This window comes from Prorops nasuta, unplaced genomic scaffold (genome assembly GCF_024137725.1).
Source record: "Prorops nasuta isolate Cenicafe-Biocafe unplaced genomic scaffold, Cenicafe_Pnas_1.2 PNAS00017, whole genome shotgun sequence".
NCBI lineage: Eukaryota > Metazoa > Arthropoda > Insecta > Hymenoptera > Bethylidae > Prorops > Prorops nasuta.
In genome coordinates, this window is record NW_027116814.1 from 3,312,359 (window position 1) to 3,332,535 (window position 20,177).

General features: G+C 39.0%; 3 protein-coding genes across 3 annotated transcripts; 2 read left to right on the forward strand and 1 right to left on the reverse strand.

Annotated features, from left to right (window-relative positions):
* Positions 1–653: 653 nt before the first annotated feature.
* On the forward strand, positions 654–6,251 carry LOC136779385 (serine/threonine-protein kinase SIK3-like). Its single transcript, XM_066736941.1, has 12 exons — positions 654–1,155; positions 1,440–1,736; positions 1,806–1,976; positions 2,056–2,179; positions 2,263–2,383; positions 2,455–2,695; positions 2,768–3,089; positions 3,180–3,461; positions 3,786–3,923; positions 4,132–4,353; positions 4,437–4,633; positions 4,725–6,251. Exons 1-12 carry the CDS (start codon positions 1,003–1,005, stop codon positions 5,229–5,231), a joined length of 2,775 nt encoding a protein of 924 aa, XP_066593038.1. The 5' UTR covers positions 654–1,002; the 3' UTR covers positions 5,232–6,251.
* Positions 5,689–19,921, reverse strand: LOC136779384 (unconventional myosin-Ie-like). Its single transcript, XM_066736940.1, has 14 exons — positions 19,233–19,921; positions 16,892–17,017; positions 16,629–16,813; positions 16,331–16,508; positions 16,087–16,249; positions 15,757–15,993; positions 15,481–15,677; positions 15,232–15,399; positions 10,254–10,424; positions 10,007–10,173; positions 9,737–9,950; positions 9,444–9,674; positions 8,044–9,349; positions 5,689–7,968 (listed from the first exon to the last, which is right to left on the reverse strand). Exons 1-14 carry the CDS (start codon positions 19,233–19,235, stop codon positions 7,892–7,894), a joined length of 3,423 nt encoding a protein of 1,140 aa, XP_066593037.1. The 5' UTR covers positions 19,236–19,921; the 3' UTR covers positions 5,689–7,891.
* On the forward strand, positions 13,415–15,213 carry LOC136779739 (uncharacterized). The gene is made up of 4 exons (XM_066737499.1): positions 13,415–13,461; positions 13,689–13,839; positions 13,907–14,169; positions 14,212–15,213. The coding sequence occupies exons 1-4, from the start codon at positions 13,415–13,417 to the stop codon at positions 14,864–14,866; spliced, it is 1,116 nt and encodes a 371-aa protein (XP_066593596.1). The 3' UTR covers positions 14,867–15,213.
* Positions 19,922–20,177: the final 256 nt, after the last annotated feature.

The window sequence follows — 20,177 nt, forward strand, 5'->3', positions numbered from 1 at the left end:
TCGTAAGCGACTCTACAGGATTTTCCTCTGAACCAACACGACCAGTACTAAAACCCTACAGTGTATGTCACGTAAAATATAGATATTCAGTACTAGCAATACATAAACGCAGAAGATAGTGCTGCCTTGGCGGTACGCTTTTTGAACACGGCCGTTCTCACCAGCCAATCAGCATCAAGGTAAATCTGTTTGACATTTTGTGACGTCATTTGTATCGTCGCCTAGCGACGAAATATAGAACTAAGATTTAAAATTACGAAACTTAACGGGATCTCTCACGCCTGCTTTACCAACAGTACAGGTCAATAAACAATTAATTTAAGAAAATTGAAATGTGAAGCAAATTGAACAAACGGGCCTTTTTAGGATAAAGTGCCAGTCCCAACGAGTCCAACGAGCTTAAAATCACTCAAATCGGATGAAAAATAACTCTGTACCATTGTCCTGCGTTCTTGAAGAGAGGTTACTTCTGGTTATTTCCACTGCAAAAACATGGGGCAATAGTGCAGAGTTATTTTTCATCCGATTTGAGTGATTTTAAGCTCGTTTGACTCGTTAGGACTGGCACCTTGTCCTAAAGACGTCCATTTGTTCAGTTTACTTCGCATTGGAATTTTATTAAATTAATTGTTTATTGACTTGTACTGTCAGTAAAGCACGCGTGAGGAATCAAACCCTCAAGGCCTTTCTCTCCTCGCAACTTTCCCTCCTCTACCCACCCTCCTACTACCACCACCACCGATTACCAAAGGAGTTCCTCTGATGATAATCTGCAATCGTCGCAGCGCACCCCTATCCAATCGACTGAGCGTAGTGACAAAACACTACACCACATCACTTTATAAGAGTTAAATATCTTTAGTGAAAGATGTCAGGTCAGAGTTGGCGAAAAATTGGTCCTATGGTAGCTGAAGCAACTCTGCTGCGAGCGGCGACTTCGGTGAACTAATCAGTAAGCGATTGTAAGCGATTGACTTCGGATCGAGTAGGATAAATTAAAAAATGGCATCCGCGGCGACGTCGCATAGTGAAGTCTCGCAGGAATTTTCTGTCAACAAACTCATTCGAGTCGGCTACTATGAGCTGGAGAAGACAATTGGCAAAGGAAATTTCGCGGTCGTTAAAATGGCCACTCACGTCGTCACAAAATCGAAGGTAAGACTATTGTCGAGAGTCTGCCATTCTCGCTGGCAGGAATCCGTCATTTTGTGTTGTTAATATCTTCGGATAAGCCAGCAATTGGCTCAATTCCCGATATCACCGATCCTGGCGCTTCAACTGATAAGCACAAATCCTCCTGTTAACTGGCCAATTAGGATTACTTAAGGAATGTTTTTTTCTTGCCCAACCACTGTCATAAAAGACCTGGCACTAATTTAAATATACTCCTTATGCTCTATGGTAGCTGTCAAGAAATTCAGTGCACCATCAATTTCCAGGTGGCCATAAAAATTATTGACAAGACCAAACTGAACGAAGAGAATCTAGCTAAAATTTTTCGAGAGGTTCATATAATGAAGAGATTACGCCACCCACATATTATAAGGCTATATCAGGTTATGGAGACGGAAAAAATGATATATTTAGTCACTGAATATGCTCCGGGTGGTGAGATCTTTGATCACCTTGTCAGAAATGGTAGAATGGCAGAGCCTGAAGCTAGAAGAATTTTTCGGCAAATTGTTTTAGCTGTTAGATATCTACATCAGCAAAGAGTTGTACATCGAGATCTTAAGGTACATAATTTATTTCTAACTTTTTTAAATTTTGTTGCAAACATTTCATTAATATACAAAATCATTTAGGCTGAGAACTTACTCCTTGATGTAGACAATAATATAAAACTGGCTGACTTTGGATTTAGCAATGAATACACACCAGGAGTGCCATTGAGTACTTGGTGTGGTTCCCCGCCATATGCAGCACCAGAAATTTTTGAAGGAAAACATTACGATGGACCACGTGCTGATGTCTGGGTACATATTTTAACAACTCAGCAATATTATCCTTTCTTAAATTATTTGATAATTAATAAAAACATTTATCATACTACAGAGCCTTGGGGTAGTCTTATACGTATTAGTTTGTGGAGCACTACCTTTTGACGGACCTACCATGCAATTACTCCGTTCAGCAGTGATTTTAGGAAGATTCAGGATACCCTTTTTCATGTCTGCTGGTATCAAAGATTCTTTATTAATAAGTAAAACTAATCAACAATATTAGGAAAAGCTTGTAAACTTTCTGTTCTTTGATTTGTAGAATGTGAAAAACTAATAAGGCACATGTTAGTGGTAGAGCCAGATCGTCGTTTGAATATTACACAAATTCTAGCTCATTCATGGATGGGTGGAGATGGAATAACGGAGCCAGAACCAGGAGGGTATGTATAAATATTGTTATTCAATGGAAAAGGGGGCTCAGAAATTTATGTTGATCTAAAAAATATTCTAGATGTAGTCCGGAGACACATGTTCAACCACAAATAAACCAATTAGTACTAGAGAACATGCTGAGATTACCTGGACTTAGTGCGGACACGCTACTGCAGGCAGTACAAAATAATGCTTTTGATCACGTATCGGCAATATATAATTTACTGGTAGATCGATTGGAGCCCACTTTGTCCAGTTTACCTAGCATTCAAAGTTTACCAGGAGATTATATGCCTGATGGAGCGCATCAGCTGGAAAAGGTGAAATCAATAATAAAGATATAGCTGAAAACATTGGGATATATTTATATTCGTAACAATTTAACTTTTTAGTTTGGAGAGGCAGAAGCAGAATCAGAAGATAGAAGCAGCCTTCAGCTATCACCTGGTACACCATATCACGCAACGAGGAGACATACAGTGGGACCTGGGGACACGGCACACCAGCCGCCAACAACATATCCATATTCTTGTAGTCAATCACCAGGATATCCCACTTTGATGCTTCCCATATTGCAGTGTAACAATACGGATCCACAAGTTTTACCACACACGAATTTACCACTGAATCTTCCACTAGTTCAGCATCAGCCTCCACAAAATTTCCAAATAAAGGATCAACATTTACTAAAACCTCCTACCGTCATGGGAGCAAGTGAGTGCAGGCTACAACAATTAATTGTTGAATTAATGTTTTTCATTTGATTTACATAATTGATATAATTAAATCAATGCATCATTTCAGCCGGAGGTTTTGGCAGGAGGGCATCGGATGGTGGAGCAAATTTGCACGTGTTTTATCAGCAGCACGGCAGTAATAGTGGAAGTGGTGATGATGGTGGCTGGAGCCAACCAGGAAGTAGAGAACATTTGCAACCACAAGGAAATGCCACAATTGTGCAGTGTGCTCAATCTTTGAGCGTTAGTGGTGGGAATGGGGAAACAAATGGTTCCAATAATTCTGGGGGAGGAGGTACAAGCGATAGGAGAAGAAGAAGCGGATTAACTGCAGTCATGCAACGTCCAGGTACGCCGAGAATTCCCGTATCTTCAAGTATTAGTGATGTGAATGTATGTTTCTGGATAAACGTAGTAATTACTTGCCCAAAGTTTATTCTGCTATGACAAAGTGAAATTAGATGTACAAATTGTATCCTCATACAGTTAAGAGTTGCACAATTTCAACAAGAAGATTGACACAATTTGATTGATTTGATTTACTTTTATTACACTATAAATTTGATTTTTATTGCTCTGTAGTATTCCTTTTATGATTTTGCATGGTTTTCTTTTTTTTTCTTGTTTTTGTCCACGCACCTCCATATGACCCTGGCTGGTAAAATGCATGTAGTTATAAATCCGGAACTGGTAATGGAGGTGGAAGCCAGGATGAATAGAGCTTATCTGCCATCACGATTATTACCGACTCACCTGAGAGGCCCTGCACTCCCGCATCATAGGAAAACTTCTTTGTACCATACTTCCACTGGTAAATGTTGCACTTTTTTGTTTATCGTGCTGTGTTCAACTTAATAATTGCTCTACATTCGCCCCCTGTATTTTCCTGACAGATATCAGCGTATGTAGGTATTATTAATTGCTTTAATATTGTAATTATAAGGAACGATGGATTAATTTTTATGTATCGAAAGTACTGAGATTATTAAATAATACTAATGGAAAAAAATATAATCTAGGTGGAAGTAGGGATTCCTATAAGGAGACCAGTAGCCATGTGGCGACAGAACGATACTCGCCTGTGCGAAGAGCTTCAGAGGGTTCTGGACCACCGGGACCAGGAATTCAAGCTCTTCAACAAGAGTACCAGCAACTTCAGAGGTTAGCGTCCCCGTCACATAGTCCTGCTAGTATTCCTGGCTCACCAGTCCACGAAAGAGGAGTTGCCGTTATCACACAAGGTCTGCCATCGATTAATTGCAATTAATGCAAATTGTGTATATATTTATAAATATTTTGTTAATTTGTGTGTTACGATCGATAGGTTTGAGTGGGTTAACGACGGCACCAGTACAAGGAAGTATAGTTCACGGGACACCAGCTCAACCTCCAGCAACACCCTTGGATTTAAGCCCATTAAGACATCATAGGTCACCCGCGACAACGCCTGTTAGTTATTCGCCCAGTAATAGTCCAGCGTTAGATATGATTCAAGAGGAACATCCTGTAGATGTATCAAGGGTTGGTGTAAAATACGTTCTATCACAAGAAAGCTTTCATTTCTCTGCAAGCTTTGTTATCAATTGTAAGCCATTCCGTATTTTGTTATTAGGTACCGCCACAAATCTCGGTAACGGATGTTCTTGGTGGCCAAGTGACATTGATCAGCTGTTCGCCTTCTTCGTCACCGTCGCCGGATTCTTTGGAAGAGTCCATACCTCACTACAGTCCACTTCCAAGTTTTATAATATCCGAGCCATGCGATCCCTCGAGGCCGAGCATTACTCGTGGGATCGGACGTCCACTGAACACGTCAATTCCAACCGAGGTCGAGGTTACCTTATCCGACGAGTCTAGCAGATTGAATTCCGAAGCCATTCTGGGTCGGGTGAAGCAAATTATCGACGTAAAGGCGCCACCAAAGGGGTTCATCTTTTCCAGAGAGGAAGTGGACGGCAGTGGACTCAGTCTAGAATATCCTGGTGGCGTGCAGATTGAGTTGAGGGTTTGCGAGTCAGAGGAGCGTGAGGTGAAGGGTATAAAAATGCGCAGAATTAGCGGGGACCAACTGCAGTACAGCCAGCTCTGTCAGCAACTGATCTCGTGTATTACTGTTTGACGAAAACCAGTGTACGCTAAACTTTTTTACACATTGAATTACGTTACATTCCTGGCAATCGTGATGATGTATCTCTTCACCATCACTTGTCGCTATTCCTCTCCTCAAGCCCCACCCCGTTACAGTATTGCACCTAGCACGCTACGTGTATACAGGCGATAGCCCGTAGCGAAGCCTGTTACAGAAGATAAACATATTTTATCATTTGAGTGTATGTATATACACCTTACACACTATTTGCCCATTCCTCTTGATAGGACTTGTAGATTAAGTCTGCGATCATGAATTTCGAACTAGAACAATTGTTGAGCCAATATCTTTAACCTTTAGAGGATGGGGATCTTCCGTTGAAATTGATCTTTTATTTTACAAAAAATGTGCTCATATATGGAATGTACCCTTGCATGAAACAGCCGAGTTTTTGGGCGGTCACTATTGTGACTAGACTCATCCTCAATTGGTTAATCAGATCTTAGTCATATACTTGTTAATGAGTTTTATTTTTATCTTTCTTTTTATTCTAGGCTTTGATTGTTAATATTGGCATTGTAGGTACTTATTACCTTCTTTTAAATAACTGACTGTCTATTATTGAAAATTAGACCACCTTGTGTTTCCGTCGATGGTTTTTCACAAAGATCCTGTGCGACTTGACTCGCCTTCTTCAGCCAAAGACACTTTCTTTTTTTTTATTAATTATGAAAGGAAAGTTTTGTCACTTGTATTTTAAAGGAAGAAAAGACATCTATATATTTATATTGTATTATTGAGCTATAGAAAATTGTTTGCGCTAGAGATTTTTAAGTATTGAAAGAACATGCTTTTGTTACGAATGGAAATTTGTAAATTCGGAAAATCGCAAAATATTTTTGACGGTCAAATTAGTTAAGAAATTAAAGCAACAAATTTCCTTATGGACTGCTACACTGTTGGCGTAGTTTCGTCATACACATGTAAATAGTGCAATTGATTGTAAATATTCAACATTTAAAGGAAAATTATACTCCACAGTTTATCTCTTCTGACTGTTTTCATGTATAATGTTCCGCACTGGTAAAAACTGTAAAAATATCTTTTCTGTTTTCTTTTATAAAGTTTAAAATAACGACGCTATTTGAAAAAGTAAATAACTTCAAATTGTATTTAAAAGGAAGCTCACTTTTAAAAATTGTTTGAAAGGATAAAAAATTTCTGAGACTGACGAAACTTGAATTGTCAGCCAGATTAGATTAATATGCCATATTGCATTTTTTTGAAACATCCAGTTTCCACCGTTTGTATATCCGTTGTTGTATATTCTATTTGTTTGTATAAACACAGAAACACCAAATGATAGCAGATTTGCTCAGTTAACAATTCAACTACGACATTTTAGATGGTTTTTTTATTTCACTAAATGCACTTTTTTTATTGCAAAGTTAAATTTAAATTACAAGGTTTCTATTTCTTACACAACGTTTTACTATTTCAATGCTAACACGAAGGACCATTTTAGAAGGGTCGTAATTAAAAGTATTTCCTCTTGTAAAATATCCTCTAGTCTAAAAGAGAAATCAGAATTAAAATATTGCGAATAAATTGTTAAGATTATTTTTTAACGAGCACAATCTGCTTAATAATTTATTAGAACGAACAAGGTTTATATACGTAGTCCAAAACTGAAACACCGTAGTACTCATGTCGCCATAGCGTACAAAAAATATTGAATGCTTTAAAACGAAAAAAAAAACATACAATTAGAGAAATTCCTTGTAGTGTGTAGCATGCATTTTTCAGCTGAAGATGGAAAACTGGAAAAAAAAGTTTCCATTGTACTCTGTTAATGTTTCTTTCAAAGTTTAATAGCTTCATTTATGGAGAGGCTATCAATCTGCATGTTTTTCGAAACCATTTAATTAGAGAAAATGCTGCGAGAGAGTCCTCGTTGATTCCATAGCGTCTTATATTAATAACATATCGTTAAATATATATAGTTTATGTGCGAAGTTTTCATTTATTGATGGCATTTCGATTGGAAAGGGGCAAGCACGCTATCATTTACGCACAACAGTGCATACCAAGGTATAACAAGGAAATGTAGTTTAATGTAATTCAACTATTGTACATAACGCGATATATAAATAATGTTCATCTAAAATACATACCGAAATCGGTATATATACAGAGAAAGAAACTATATACATTATAAATATTTACTGTATGGATAGAATATACAGATAGTATTTTCTGCTGTCAATTCTTCAACTAAGACTGTGATTTTTAAATATACTAATGATAAGTAGAACGCATAATTAATACATATTGATTGAATATGATGAATAAAAATTAAAGGAGTTATCCAAATATTTTCTTATATATTTTACAGCCTTGTCCTTCCTCTTGTTTAACTATCACTCCCCATTTTTCTACTCCGTATGTATATATGTATATACTTCTATTTGGTATGTCAGGTAATACTTTTCTTTGGACTTTTTTCTTACAAAACTTAAAATTAATGTCATAGTTCAACAAGCTAAATACTATGTATACCAGATAACAATAAATACATGCCATAATGTACAAATAAAAGTACCTCCGCGTTCTTACGTAGCTCAGAGTGTGTTTCTTAATATAATTTATAAATTTTCTTAAAAAATTAGAAATAACAAGGCAGTGGTTTTTCACACTTTCTCAACATAATTCGAAGGGAAGAGGCCCGTTTTCCCTTTCAGTCTTCCATGCCACCAACCACCATCGTCTGTAAGATAAGAATATGTGTGTGTGAATTAGATGAACTGTCATAAAATAAAAACTAATAAAATTAATTGCTTACGTTTTTTAAGTACTTCGAGAATATCCCCTTCCTTAAGACCTAATTCATCCAAGTCTTGAGGCTCATAATCGTAGAGTGCACGAACTTTTGGTAAACTTGGCAATGCTGGTTTTACTCCAGGTGGTTTCTTAGGTCTGGAGGAAGGGGGTACAAAAGCAGCTGTATTCACATTTGCAATATTTTCAAAACGTTCTTGAGTATTCGACGCAGGAATCTTCGTGCCAGATCTTAGAGTCGCATCGTTAGTTTGCCCACCACTCATAATATTAGCTAATCTCATTCTAGCTGCAGAGTTTTGGTCTAAGGAGTTCTGCGGCGGTGGAGGCTCCGTTGGAGGCGGAGGAAACCGAATAAATCCACGCGGAGCAACCTTTGAATTTGTCGGCAGAACTTGATTAATATTATTACCGTGACTAGCAGGTAGCCTTAATCCTCTATCCACCTGCGTTTGCAAAATCCTTCTTTGCTCGGGTACTGGCTCTGATGGTACTCGAGTATTTCCTAGGCTAGGTGGTATTGTTCTTTGCGTGGCCTTTATAATTTTCTTTGACATACCCGTTGTTCTATTCTCGTCAGGCCGAGTGTTACAAGGTAGCCCAGGACCTATAGAGACGTTCAGAATTTTTCCCGAAGGTCGTAGAACCTCCTTATCGCCATAATCCAACTGCAAAAATTTCACCTGCCTAGTTCCACCTCCTCCCCAGCCTTCTTTCTTTACCCTGAACTCTAAACTGTTACTGAATTTAATTAATAGCGTGTGACCGGTCTCCTTGAGATAGATCTTGCTCAAGGTCATGAGAAACTCAGTCTTAAAAACCAATTCCAACAGGCTGGCATAGTCCTCTTTTACGTGGACAACAATAAAGTTGTCTTGAAGAGTACTGAGGGAAATGTGACTTAGTTGGTCGAAGGTCAGCCTCCTTTTGACAACTTCGACAGATTTTCCTTTCTCTTTCTTTACTTTTTCTCGACCAATTAAATAGATATATTTTCCCGTCAGTATCAAGTCCCTTCTGCTCATCTTAAATCTCCTATCGTATTTTTTCACTACTTCCGCGAAAAGAACTTTCTCCCTTCTTCCAATCAGACCCATTATCTGCGGTTTGTTCTCCAAACCGATATAATCGCCAACAAACTTTCTGTTTAAGCTCGCCCATCGTCGCTCTTTGTGACCGAACAGCAAATCGGAGGCTTCCTGCTTCTCTTTTTCTTGCTTTTTCATAGTGAAATACTTCTTAAATGCCTTCTGAATTATTCTGGCGTAGTGATTGTACTTCCTGTCTCTGGCTTCCTCGAGCATGAAGAGCTGTGACAAAAATAAAATGGTCAAACCATTGAAAAATTGTCATCTTAAATGCGATTCTCTTGTAAGCGGATGTAATTAACTGTTTTTCCCTTACACTCTCCGGTGCTTTGATGAATAATTTAGACTTCCCCAGTTGGTACTGCGACCTGTCCATGTACACACTCGCTAAAATCCATTCAACTCCTTGCTTTTTGTCGCCTGGCCAGTGAGGCCAGGTCTCTCTAGTCAGAATTGCGTATCTATGCAGAAATTTAGCGAAAGGTCTCCTATAAGCAAATCCTGCTCTACGAACCCTAATATTCTCTTTCAGGCCTAAATATTCTACCTAGAAAAGTTTTAAACCAATGGTCACGTTGCATGATTATTAGCAAGTGGTTATAACATTACCTGATGCTTCACTCGTGAATAATCCCAAACACGTGGTTTTTTAAGTTCATTCGGTTTTATACAGCGAATGTAATGCGGAGTGCATTTCATTAGTTGACTTACAAGTCTGCTTGCTTGGCAACGAATCTTATTTCCTGCTGTAGTTGGACGTGACTTTAAAGTTTTAGTTTTGATCGCTTCTTGGTCTGGAGGATAAAGCTCTCTTATCAAAGGACTGGAAATAATTAAAAGTTAATTTTTTTACCAACACATTGTTATTTAATATCTTACTTGGTACTGGTTCTCATCAGTTCGATCAGGTCCAAGAAAAGTACGTCTCGATTTTTGTCACAAAATCCATCCACGTTGTAAGAAACTACGCCAGCGTAGTGCCTGATAGCAAACCCATCGCTGGAATTCTGGAAGTGCGCGTGGCTTCTAGCAGAGCTTGATAATTTCTAAAATACAATACGATAAGTTTCATATGCATTGGGGAAGAAGCAAAAATACTTTATACAATTGATAAAAAAATACAAACTTTCTGTAGGTCCAAATCAGCACCACTGCTTCCACCATGCAAGGTTGCACAAACATCGTCCAGAACCAGGAATAGTCCTGGTGGTTTTCTTCCTTCCAGCAAATCCACCACAATTGCATTGTTAAAGTAATCGATGGGTGTCCAATTGATATTCTCAGCTACATACTCCTCCTGGGAACACATTAACATAATTTTTTTGATTTACAAAAGAAACAATTTGGAAACATAAATTGTCAGACAAGTTCTATTTGCTCAGTCCAGTGAATATGATTTAACGACGGTCTGAAAATTTATAATGGAGGGTAATTTTTTTGACAAGCAAAAGAAAGACAATAAAAAGAAAGGAAGAAAGAGAGAAAGATTGGATGACACGGTTCTGGATCTGTTGATAGTGGAATAAACAGGACGAGGCTCGTGAAAAAGTCGTTAACGCGTGTAAAGGCCAAGACGAAAAACATCCAAGTCGTGCCACTTCTTGGGGAACAGTGTCGGTGGGCTTAACTAGAGCAAAAAGTACGAATAACGTTGGGTACTGAACCGATACTGTTGACAGCTTTACAAATTGCTCAGATGTGAATTATGACCGCCAGATTAATTCTTACTCCAGAAATTCTAGCACATTTTTCTCTCATCTTTCTTCTCTTCTCAATATAATACCTAGATTTTTTTCGACCGTCGATTAATTAATCACAGGAAGCTTCTTTTTTACTCCAATCCATCAAGATTAAAATAAACAGGGATACAGAGTGATAGTTCAATTGATATAAATGAGATGTTTGATTCCGTGGAGTGAAAACTTGACTGAAAGGAATAAAAAAGAAAAAAAGAAGAAAGGAAGCCACGGAGAGTCGAGAGACAAAGAGCTCTTTAAGTGGGTCATGGTGGAATGACTTTTGGCGATTGTCCGGAAGAAAATCGTGGGTCCAGGGTGATTTTGAAAGAGCAGGGTCGTTAAGTGGGTCAGACCAGACTGCCAGAGATGACTTTTGGCACCTAACTGTCTCTAAGATCGGACCAGTAGTTTTCGTAGAAGCGCCAAACGGTAGCGAGTTGACCCAGATTGCTCCTTGATATCTCTGAATCATTATTTCTTTCTTCCAACTCTATTTCTCTCCGCTGTAACTCGAGCTACCGTTCTTGGTCATTTTTCTCCTTCTTCCACTACTTTTTCCTCTTTCTCCATCACTATTCATTCTTCACAGTATCTCACGGTATCCCACGTTGGTCCCCATCTTCTTGCTTTCACAGACTATCCAATTATGAGAAAAACCAGTAAAACCAGGCGTGAAAAAAATTCACACACCCCTCTCTCAAGGACCGTGAAAATAATTAGGGAACTTCCAGGTTGTTAGAAAGTACTTTCTTTTCGCCAGCTGAGAATTCCTAGACTCTTCGCAAACGAGATACTTCGATCTTGCAGCGTTTCCTGTCTTCCCAGCAATGCCAATCACAAATATACAAACCAACACATACGCTTCGCACTCGCACACGCTCTCCAGGGATACTTATGGTTTAATTGGTCGGGAACTCGGAATAATTCCGACTGGTTGTAGTTTCTATCGAGGAACGAGGTTTCCTTTCTTTCAGACTCCGATCGATTAATTTATCCCTTCGGGTTGAAATCGCAAGACTAATTAACCAATGCTGCTCAACAATTGAAATTAATTGTCTCAATCGAGAGTCTGGTGCATCCTTGGTTTAATTAAGCCAATGCAACGGAAACGAAAAAAAGTAGGAAATTGATGAATGATGCAAAACGGTATACAATAATTTACAATATTGAGAAACAAAAATAATAAAATTCTCAATACAAAAGGAAACAGAAAAAATTGTTTGAACAGCATCGAATTAACTTCATCAATTTCCTGAGGATAATGGAGATTTGCTGGAGTTTGCGGAGTCTTGGTTGGATTGTGGCAAAGAATGGTCGGTCGTGGAACAAGAGGAGGGGGGGGGGGGGGGGTATTATGGGAAGTTTGAGGGGAATTACGAGGAGAGTCGTGGCACCGGTGACAAGCACAGCGAGGTTTGCTATTTGATTAGCCGGCCAATTCACCGAGGACTCAGTGCTCGGTTCTCTTCGAACGGTAACGGGTTGGCTGCTGGCATTGGTGTGTACACTGGGTGTTCCCTGGCAGTGGTAACAGTTAATGCCCCGGGTGCTCTCTCTCCTCTGCTTTGCTTTTACTCCACTCAGTGATAAAACTACTACCGGCCTGTGCACCTCGCTCAGAAATTATGCTCGTCGAGTAACGAATCTAGTGTGAGATACTCTCTCCAGTGTGCACCAGTTTCATTCATCGTTCCATCCAGTAGTTCTCCACAGGGTCTTCTCTGGTGTACCAGGTACGACTACGATCATTAAAAATCTCTCAAAATTCATCCATATTTTTAATAATAATACAAATTTCACTTTTCTACCTTGAGCAATGTTCCTTCTTACTCTAATGCAAATTATCTTTGAATTTCCCTCTTAATCCTTTTACTCTTCGACCATCCTCAACACTCTCATTGCCTACAAAAAAAAGTAACTTGGAAATTTTTAGAAATTGAAATAAAAGGCATGGTACAGTATCAATTTTCAGAAAGCGCAGGGAAATAACAAGGTTCAATAATCTACTATGATGGCAGTAATCTGCAATTGACCGCTCGTTAAAACCGCGAATTCCACGTGAACTTTCACGAAAATTATTGCTTTGTGTTAATGATTAATTTCCTGATAAATTGTACAGAGATTACATAGTATATATATATATATATATACATTAGTGGAAACCGAGCAGCGTAATCCAATACACGTGAATTAAATGGAAACCAAAGCACCACATGAATTATTATTATTAATTTCTCTGATATCTCAACATCAGTGTTACGCAAAGTGTAACTCGCGTCTATTTCAAGCTGAATCATGCAACTTGGATAATAATATACTACTCCACATTCAGAATTTCTATCTTTTTCTACCAATAATCAATTAAGCACGAATCTCAACATCGAGTATCTTGACAAACGTTTCTCAGGAAAAATAAGAATGTCTGGTGAAATTCCAAGTGGAAATGCCAGAGATTGATGCGATGGGAGAAAGAAGAAACGAGTGCGCGAGAAAAGAGCAGAGTTTGGCGTAAAAGTTGATTGTTATTCCGCGGAAAAACTGCGGCCCGATGCGTGAAGGTGGGAAAAGGGTGAGTAAGAAAAAGAAAAAAAGTCGGTGAGGAAAGACTGGGTGAAAATAGTGTTCGTGTGTTTGAGTGTGGAGAGAGAATAGAGGTGAAGTAGGTGGTTGGCGTAAAAGCTGATTGTTATTCCGCGGAAAGGCCAGCTGTAGCGTGGATTGGTTGCACGTGGGGGGCATGCACGTTCACTTGTGGCACGTTCACCGGGGCAACGAGTGCACTTGCACTTTTTAAGAGAACCTGTTTCTTTCCCCTGAGGTAGTCTAGCCACACCCACCACGAGTCGATGCTTTCCAACGGAATTGGCTTACGTGCAGCCTTCTGTAACGACACAATGGACGCATTTACGTAAGAAGCCAGTGAAATTGGATGAATTTTATCCATCGTCGCTACGGGGCCAGGCCACTGTCCCTGTCCGATAAAACTTTCACTCAGCTTAATGAGAGCCTTGTGCATTCGCTATGCGTGCTCCTTTGGTAGCCACTCATTCCATTTTCATTTCCCTCTACTTTGGTGTTCGCCAGCAGAGGAAAAGACAGCTACAAAATTATTGGCCATTCAATTCGCAGATTCATCATGCCAATCAAATGGTCCACGGCAGCTCTGATGGTTCTTTTCGAGGTCGCTTCGTCCGCTGTGGTCCTTCCCAGACCACCGTCTTCCTCGATCAACCATATCCTCGTAGAGGACAAACTCTCCAAGAGGACCAATCAGGAGCAAACTCCAGATCCTGAGAATTTCAGGTAACAATTTCTTCTCTCTGTTTACATTTTTCTTGCTCTCCCGTGGTTCCATTTTCCAGCATTTTCCTTTCATTTTTCTCTGTACTTTGCTCTTCTTCTCAGCAGAGAGAATATTCGTCTCTTTCCTGTGAAAATAATTCATATTTGTACTATCAATAGGCTTTTGGAAATAGAACTGCAGGGACCAGGCGAGCTCGATGAGGAGAACTTGCAGGGCCTGATCCACACAGTGTTGAAGAATCAGCGCAACGTTGGATTGGCCAACTCGCAACGCCCACCGAGTCTATCGTGGGAAATGTTGCCACAGCCATTGCTGCCTATGGGAAACTTTACGTACGCACCGAAATATCTGGAACGACCTGGCATGGAGAAATCGCACCAGGCCAAAGAAAAGGCATATTTCCTTAACAAGCTCAAGCACACCGTGGACTACCGTAAGGCAGGACCAACGAGGAAATTGAACCATCGTACTTGGAGAACGAGGAGCTTGATCGATCAAGCTGCCCCTTACACTGGAGACGATTTGTTTACAACTGAAAATTCCATGGTCACATCCAGCGAGTTACCAAAGCAAATACCCGCACCACCGAGTAAAATATCGAGGAGTTTGCAAACTGCACACACCACTCCAGTGCAGAGATATGGGAGAACTGATATTCTACCCAATTACACCGAGCTTTCCATGATTTTCACCTAGTTTTTTACATTTCCTCCCACTCAAAAAACCAGTAAGATTCCTTTGCAAAATGGTTCTAGACTCTGGTGGTGCGTGTAAATACTTGTAAGATAAAAACTTTGAAATTATTTGTACAACTCGCTGCTGTGATCGTGCGAAGACCAAGAGTCTTCGTTTTTACTTAAGATTACTTAAATTATTGTTAAAGAAGCGTGTAAGATTAATTTAGCTCGTAAAGGGTTCGTATTTAAACAGATTAATATATACTTAGAGATTAATACGAAGAGTAACACCATTGTACACACTCGGAGAGTGCAATCTTCTTAATCAGACTGTAGATAAAGCAGATTTCTGTTCTGAAGCAATAAATATAAATTCGAATTCACCTGTTCTGCTTTCAAAGTGAGTTCGATGAAGATTTGCTGTAACTTTTCGTTGACAAAATTTATGCAGAACTGCTCGAAGCCATTTTTGTCGAAAATCTCGAAACCATAAATGTCGAGGATTCCAATTTCAAGGCCATCGGTATTGGTCTCCATCGCCAAGTTAATTTTCTGAAGAGAAAACAAAGATTTTCATTATATTCTCTTTGACTAAGGTCAGCTCAGTGATATTTCCATTAAAGAAATATTTACTTTAACCAAATAGTCGAAGAGTCTTGCATAAATATCCTTCGCAAGGGCGTCTCGAGTGTAAAGTGCTTGTGCCACGTTTAAAGTGACGTCCAGACTTTCTGAATGGTTCCCCCACTTTGACTCAAACTCCCTTGACGTCAGCTTGTGGCCTAATTCGTCGGTGGATATGCCCAGAAGAAAAGCTGGAAACTCCAGAGCTGGAAGTGAAATGAAAAGCATGTTTAATTGGTTGCAAAGAATTCTTCTCTTGGAATAAAAAACCTCAAATAAATTTACCTTGGCTATCTTCAATTTGCGAATAATTTCCATGCTCCGCGAATTGAATGTTTCCTACGTGCAGGACACCAGCCACGAGACGAAAAATATCATTCACCTCCTTCTCCTCAATTCCCATCACGTCCAGAGCCTTCAAAGTATCCTGGAAATCCCTGGCATCGTTGGTTCCCTCAACTTTATGATTTCCACCATAACTCAAGTACTGATAATAATCAAGATTGGTCAATCCAAGCTCAGCTATAAACAGAAATCACAACTGTATAATTCTGTTCATTTTTCACGATCTCAATACAGTAAAAGACGCAAGAAATAAAATACAGTAACAATTACATTTCATGCGTTCGTTGGCTCCAGTGGCTAATTGGTAAAAAATATGAAAGTTTCTCTCTTTGGGATTGTGACACGTGACTCTGGATTTTTCAAGAAGAAAATTAGAGATCCTTCCTCCATAGGGCTGGCCTCCGGAATCGAACAGCATTTCCACGTATTTCCCCTGTGAAGCATACGTGATGGATTAAGATGGATCGTCGAGAGCATCGAGGAAATAATCGTGCAAGAGGAATAAAACACTTACGAATCTGCTGCTATTATTATTTCGCACAGTTTTGGCATTGCCAAAAGCTTCTAAGAGGGGATTCGACTCCAAAATAATTTCCTTCACCCTCTGGACCCTCTTCCCCCCTCCACTCACTTTGGCTATATAGGACATGATATATTTAGCTGCTACAGTTTTCCCAGCTCCAGATTCACCACTGGAATAAACGAGAAAAAGATTCGTATCAAAATCGTTCCCATCAGCTCAGAGTACACAATCGAGAGAAAGCATACCCATAAAAGCTAATTAATTGGGTAATTAATAAAGGGAACTTTACCTGATTATAACACACTGGCTCTCAGTGTCAATCAGCATGTTCCTGTACATTTCATCAGCCAGTCCATACACGTGGGGTGGATTCTCATAAGAAACAGCTCCCTGATAGGTCTCCACGTCCTTTTCGCCAAAATATGGCATTTGCGTGAAGGGATTAACGGAGACCAAAACTGGTCCGATGCAAGTCTACGTGCATCATTAAGGAATTTTCCGGATCTAGTGTTCAAGTTTATTCTGAGTTGTAAAAATTGTAACAAAGGATACGAATATGTAGTCATCCATGTATCTCTTTCTGAGATTGTCCGTGATTGCATCGTCATTGATTTTTGGCAACAGGACCATATCGTCCACTCCTGAGACCTTGACATTTTGACTTTGCCAGTGATAAACCTGCAAAAAGGTCAAGGGTTAGAAAAGAATTGAATAAAATTTGATAAAAATATTAAATTTATTAAATATACACTAAAAACATTTTTTTCAGTCAGTAAACATTTTTTTTAATAATTAACAAATTTACTAATTTAATAAATAATTAATAATTTAATTATTATAATTAATTATTTACTAATTATTCTGATTAAAATGTTTACTGGCTAAAAGAAATTAGTGTAATATGAGAGAATTAATTTGGTGGATTTTAATAATATTGGATTTATTAATGTTTTTTTTTCTTTTATACTAAGTTTTTATTATTGTTTTGCTGAATGCATTGAATATTATTGACAGTGGTGAGTCTCGAGTCCCTTCCGGCCTTTCTCAAGCCATAGAAAATACTTTAGCGTCAGCCGTGACAAGATTAGTCCGTAGCTGGTCGTTTCTGGTCGGTCTGGCAAGTACCGATTGCTCCACTTGAGCGCGCCATTAAAATTCACTTGACTCGCCTTTTGTCAAACCAACTGTATAGCAGTGCCAACGTCTCGTCGAATTTCATTTCCATCACTGCACTCTTATCACAAACATTTTTGTCGCTCCGGAATGGCTCAACATCGAAACGTTGATTTAGAAAAAAGTTTCTCTTGAGACGGCGGGATTCTAGGCTAACGGATGAATTTATAAATATATATATATATAGATGTATCGTTTTTGTATTTGGATAAGCTAAGATAAATATAATAAATAAATATACATGAGATATTTGATAATGTTGCATTATTATTTTGTTGAAACGATACTTTTTTCTAATTTGATTTTGTTTAACAATGAAACGGGATGAATAACGATTTTGCAAAGTTTTGCACTAATGGCGCGAATCTAGGCTGCCGGATGACACCAAAAAAATGAGTCATTACTGTATCCTTCGGAGATATTAGAGCAGCAAAAAGCCAGTAATAAATTCACAACTCGGTGATAACACCTTTATCGGCTGCCTTGATAAAATCCTAGGGAATCAATTATTGTCACGTTCTACTGATAAGAGACATCCCAAGAAATATTATCTAAATATCTTCCATCTCTTTCCTTTTGCGCAATTATAACGCTAAATTTACTTTATTGCATCAACAAGTAACGGAGTTTTGTCAATAGAATGAAAGAATTATAAATACAACGAGCGAAAGTATGATACTCGAATGATCTCGATTATTACGAAATTTAATCTTTTCAGGCTCGATAATTTGATGCTAATTGAAGAGAAAATAAAAGCGTTGATTGGTGCGCCACCGTGGGATAAAAGTGAGTTTTTGGCGCGAAGCGGAGAAAAGTCCCTGAGATTCTTCGAACATGGAGAACGAATGGAAATGGTACCGTCATCAGGCGTGACTCACCTTGCAAAATAATGAGTAAGCTGATCTTTCCATCGGAAAATCTCTGACTAATCCCGTAGCGGGATTATTTATTTAAAAAAAAAGCGAGCATATTTATAAAAGTACCTGCCATGTGATTCGTACGCCGAATTGTTTACGCGGGAAAAGCAAATGAAGTAAGAAAAAAATTATTATGTACAAGGCCGGAGGTCACGTACCTTTTACGTTTAACGAAAATGGCACGTGCCTTGTTCATTAACATAAATAACGACACCTTGGTTCCTTTCCTGTCTTTCCGCTTACGTCCTACTCGTTTATAACCTACAACGAATCAATCAGTCTCTTTCTTTCTATCCAATATTATATTATCTTGTTCAACTCAAGCATTAAGCGATATCCATTTATTACCCTTCGATTCATTCTCTCAAACGGTTACGAAATATACCATAACTGCTTGGGAAAAAGTATGGAATATTTCATTGTTTGAAAGATAACAAAGAGATATTATTGATACTTCAAGATTTTAAGTACTAGCTATTATATAAATATTTTCATTGAAAGTTACAAGAATTTCGCAAAGTATCGTTTGTTTACGAACTCTTTCGAGTGATCAATTGAGCTGCCAGGTAGCAGTCTCGGGTTCCAGGGATTCTCGTCCGAAACAGCTACAATTATCTCGGAATTCTGTAATTTCCCCGGCAGAGGAGGAACATTACACGCTCCGTTTCCCGTGTTACGATCGAACGGTTCTTCCCGAATGGGAGCGCAATGATATCTATGTATATAGATATATAAAAACTATATCTTTCTTTCTCCCTCCCACTCGTGGCGGTTTAAGAAAACCAACGAATTTCAGAACTCACCATGGTGGACGAACGATGAATGGGATCTGCTGCTTCCGTTATTCGCTGTTCATCATCCGCACCAGTGAACACCGGCTGCACAGGGGAGATTCGAAATTCGAATCCCCCAGTGTTAGTATCCCGAGTGACCCAAGGACACTATAGCACAGCCAGTCAACTACTTCAGAGATTAACGCTCCTTCGGTCACTACAATTTCGCATTGAAAACACCAAACATTTCTCTATACACTATTCCAAAAACTTGATAACACACTTTTCGAATTTCACTATCCCAGGTGTTAAGATGCACGGTTCTATTGAATGGGAAAAAGAGGTTTTTTGTAGAGGACTAAAATTTGGAGCAAGAAAGAATCGTAAAGGTTTAATGCAGAGGTTTGAGAAAGAAAGGATTGTATGGATTTTGTAAAGAGGTTTTTAGAGAGTGGTAGTCAGTGGGTTGTGACAGGTGTGTCAAGCAGTCGAAGAACGAATGTCCCCGGGCACCCTGGTGGGGCGAACACGAGGATGGCAGTGAGAGCCACTGAACTCCGTCACACAACACGACGTTCTCCCCGCAAAGGCCTAACGCACACTGAAGTGACTGAACCAATCGAACTGACCCGCCACTCCCGCAGCGCCAGCCAACCCGTACCAAGTTATTCAAGTCCCTGGCCTATCAGCGGCTAGTGTTTCTTACTCACCAAATTACTCAGCCTACAACTCTACCAATTATCTCATTGACCAACCACGAATTTCTACCAGACACTTTATCCTTCTATTTAACAAACACGCAATCCTAATCTTATACTAATTAATCTAAATAAATAAAAAATGAATCATACTCCTAATAATAAATTTTGTCGTTAAAAAAACATTGTCTAAATGGTAGAAATTAAATCTTTAAAAAAGCCTATTTCATTATTTGCTCCTAGGTCCTAGATAATAAATGAAAGGGTTTCCCCTATG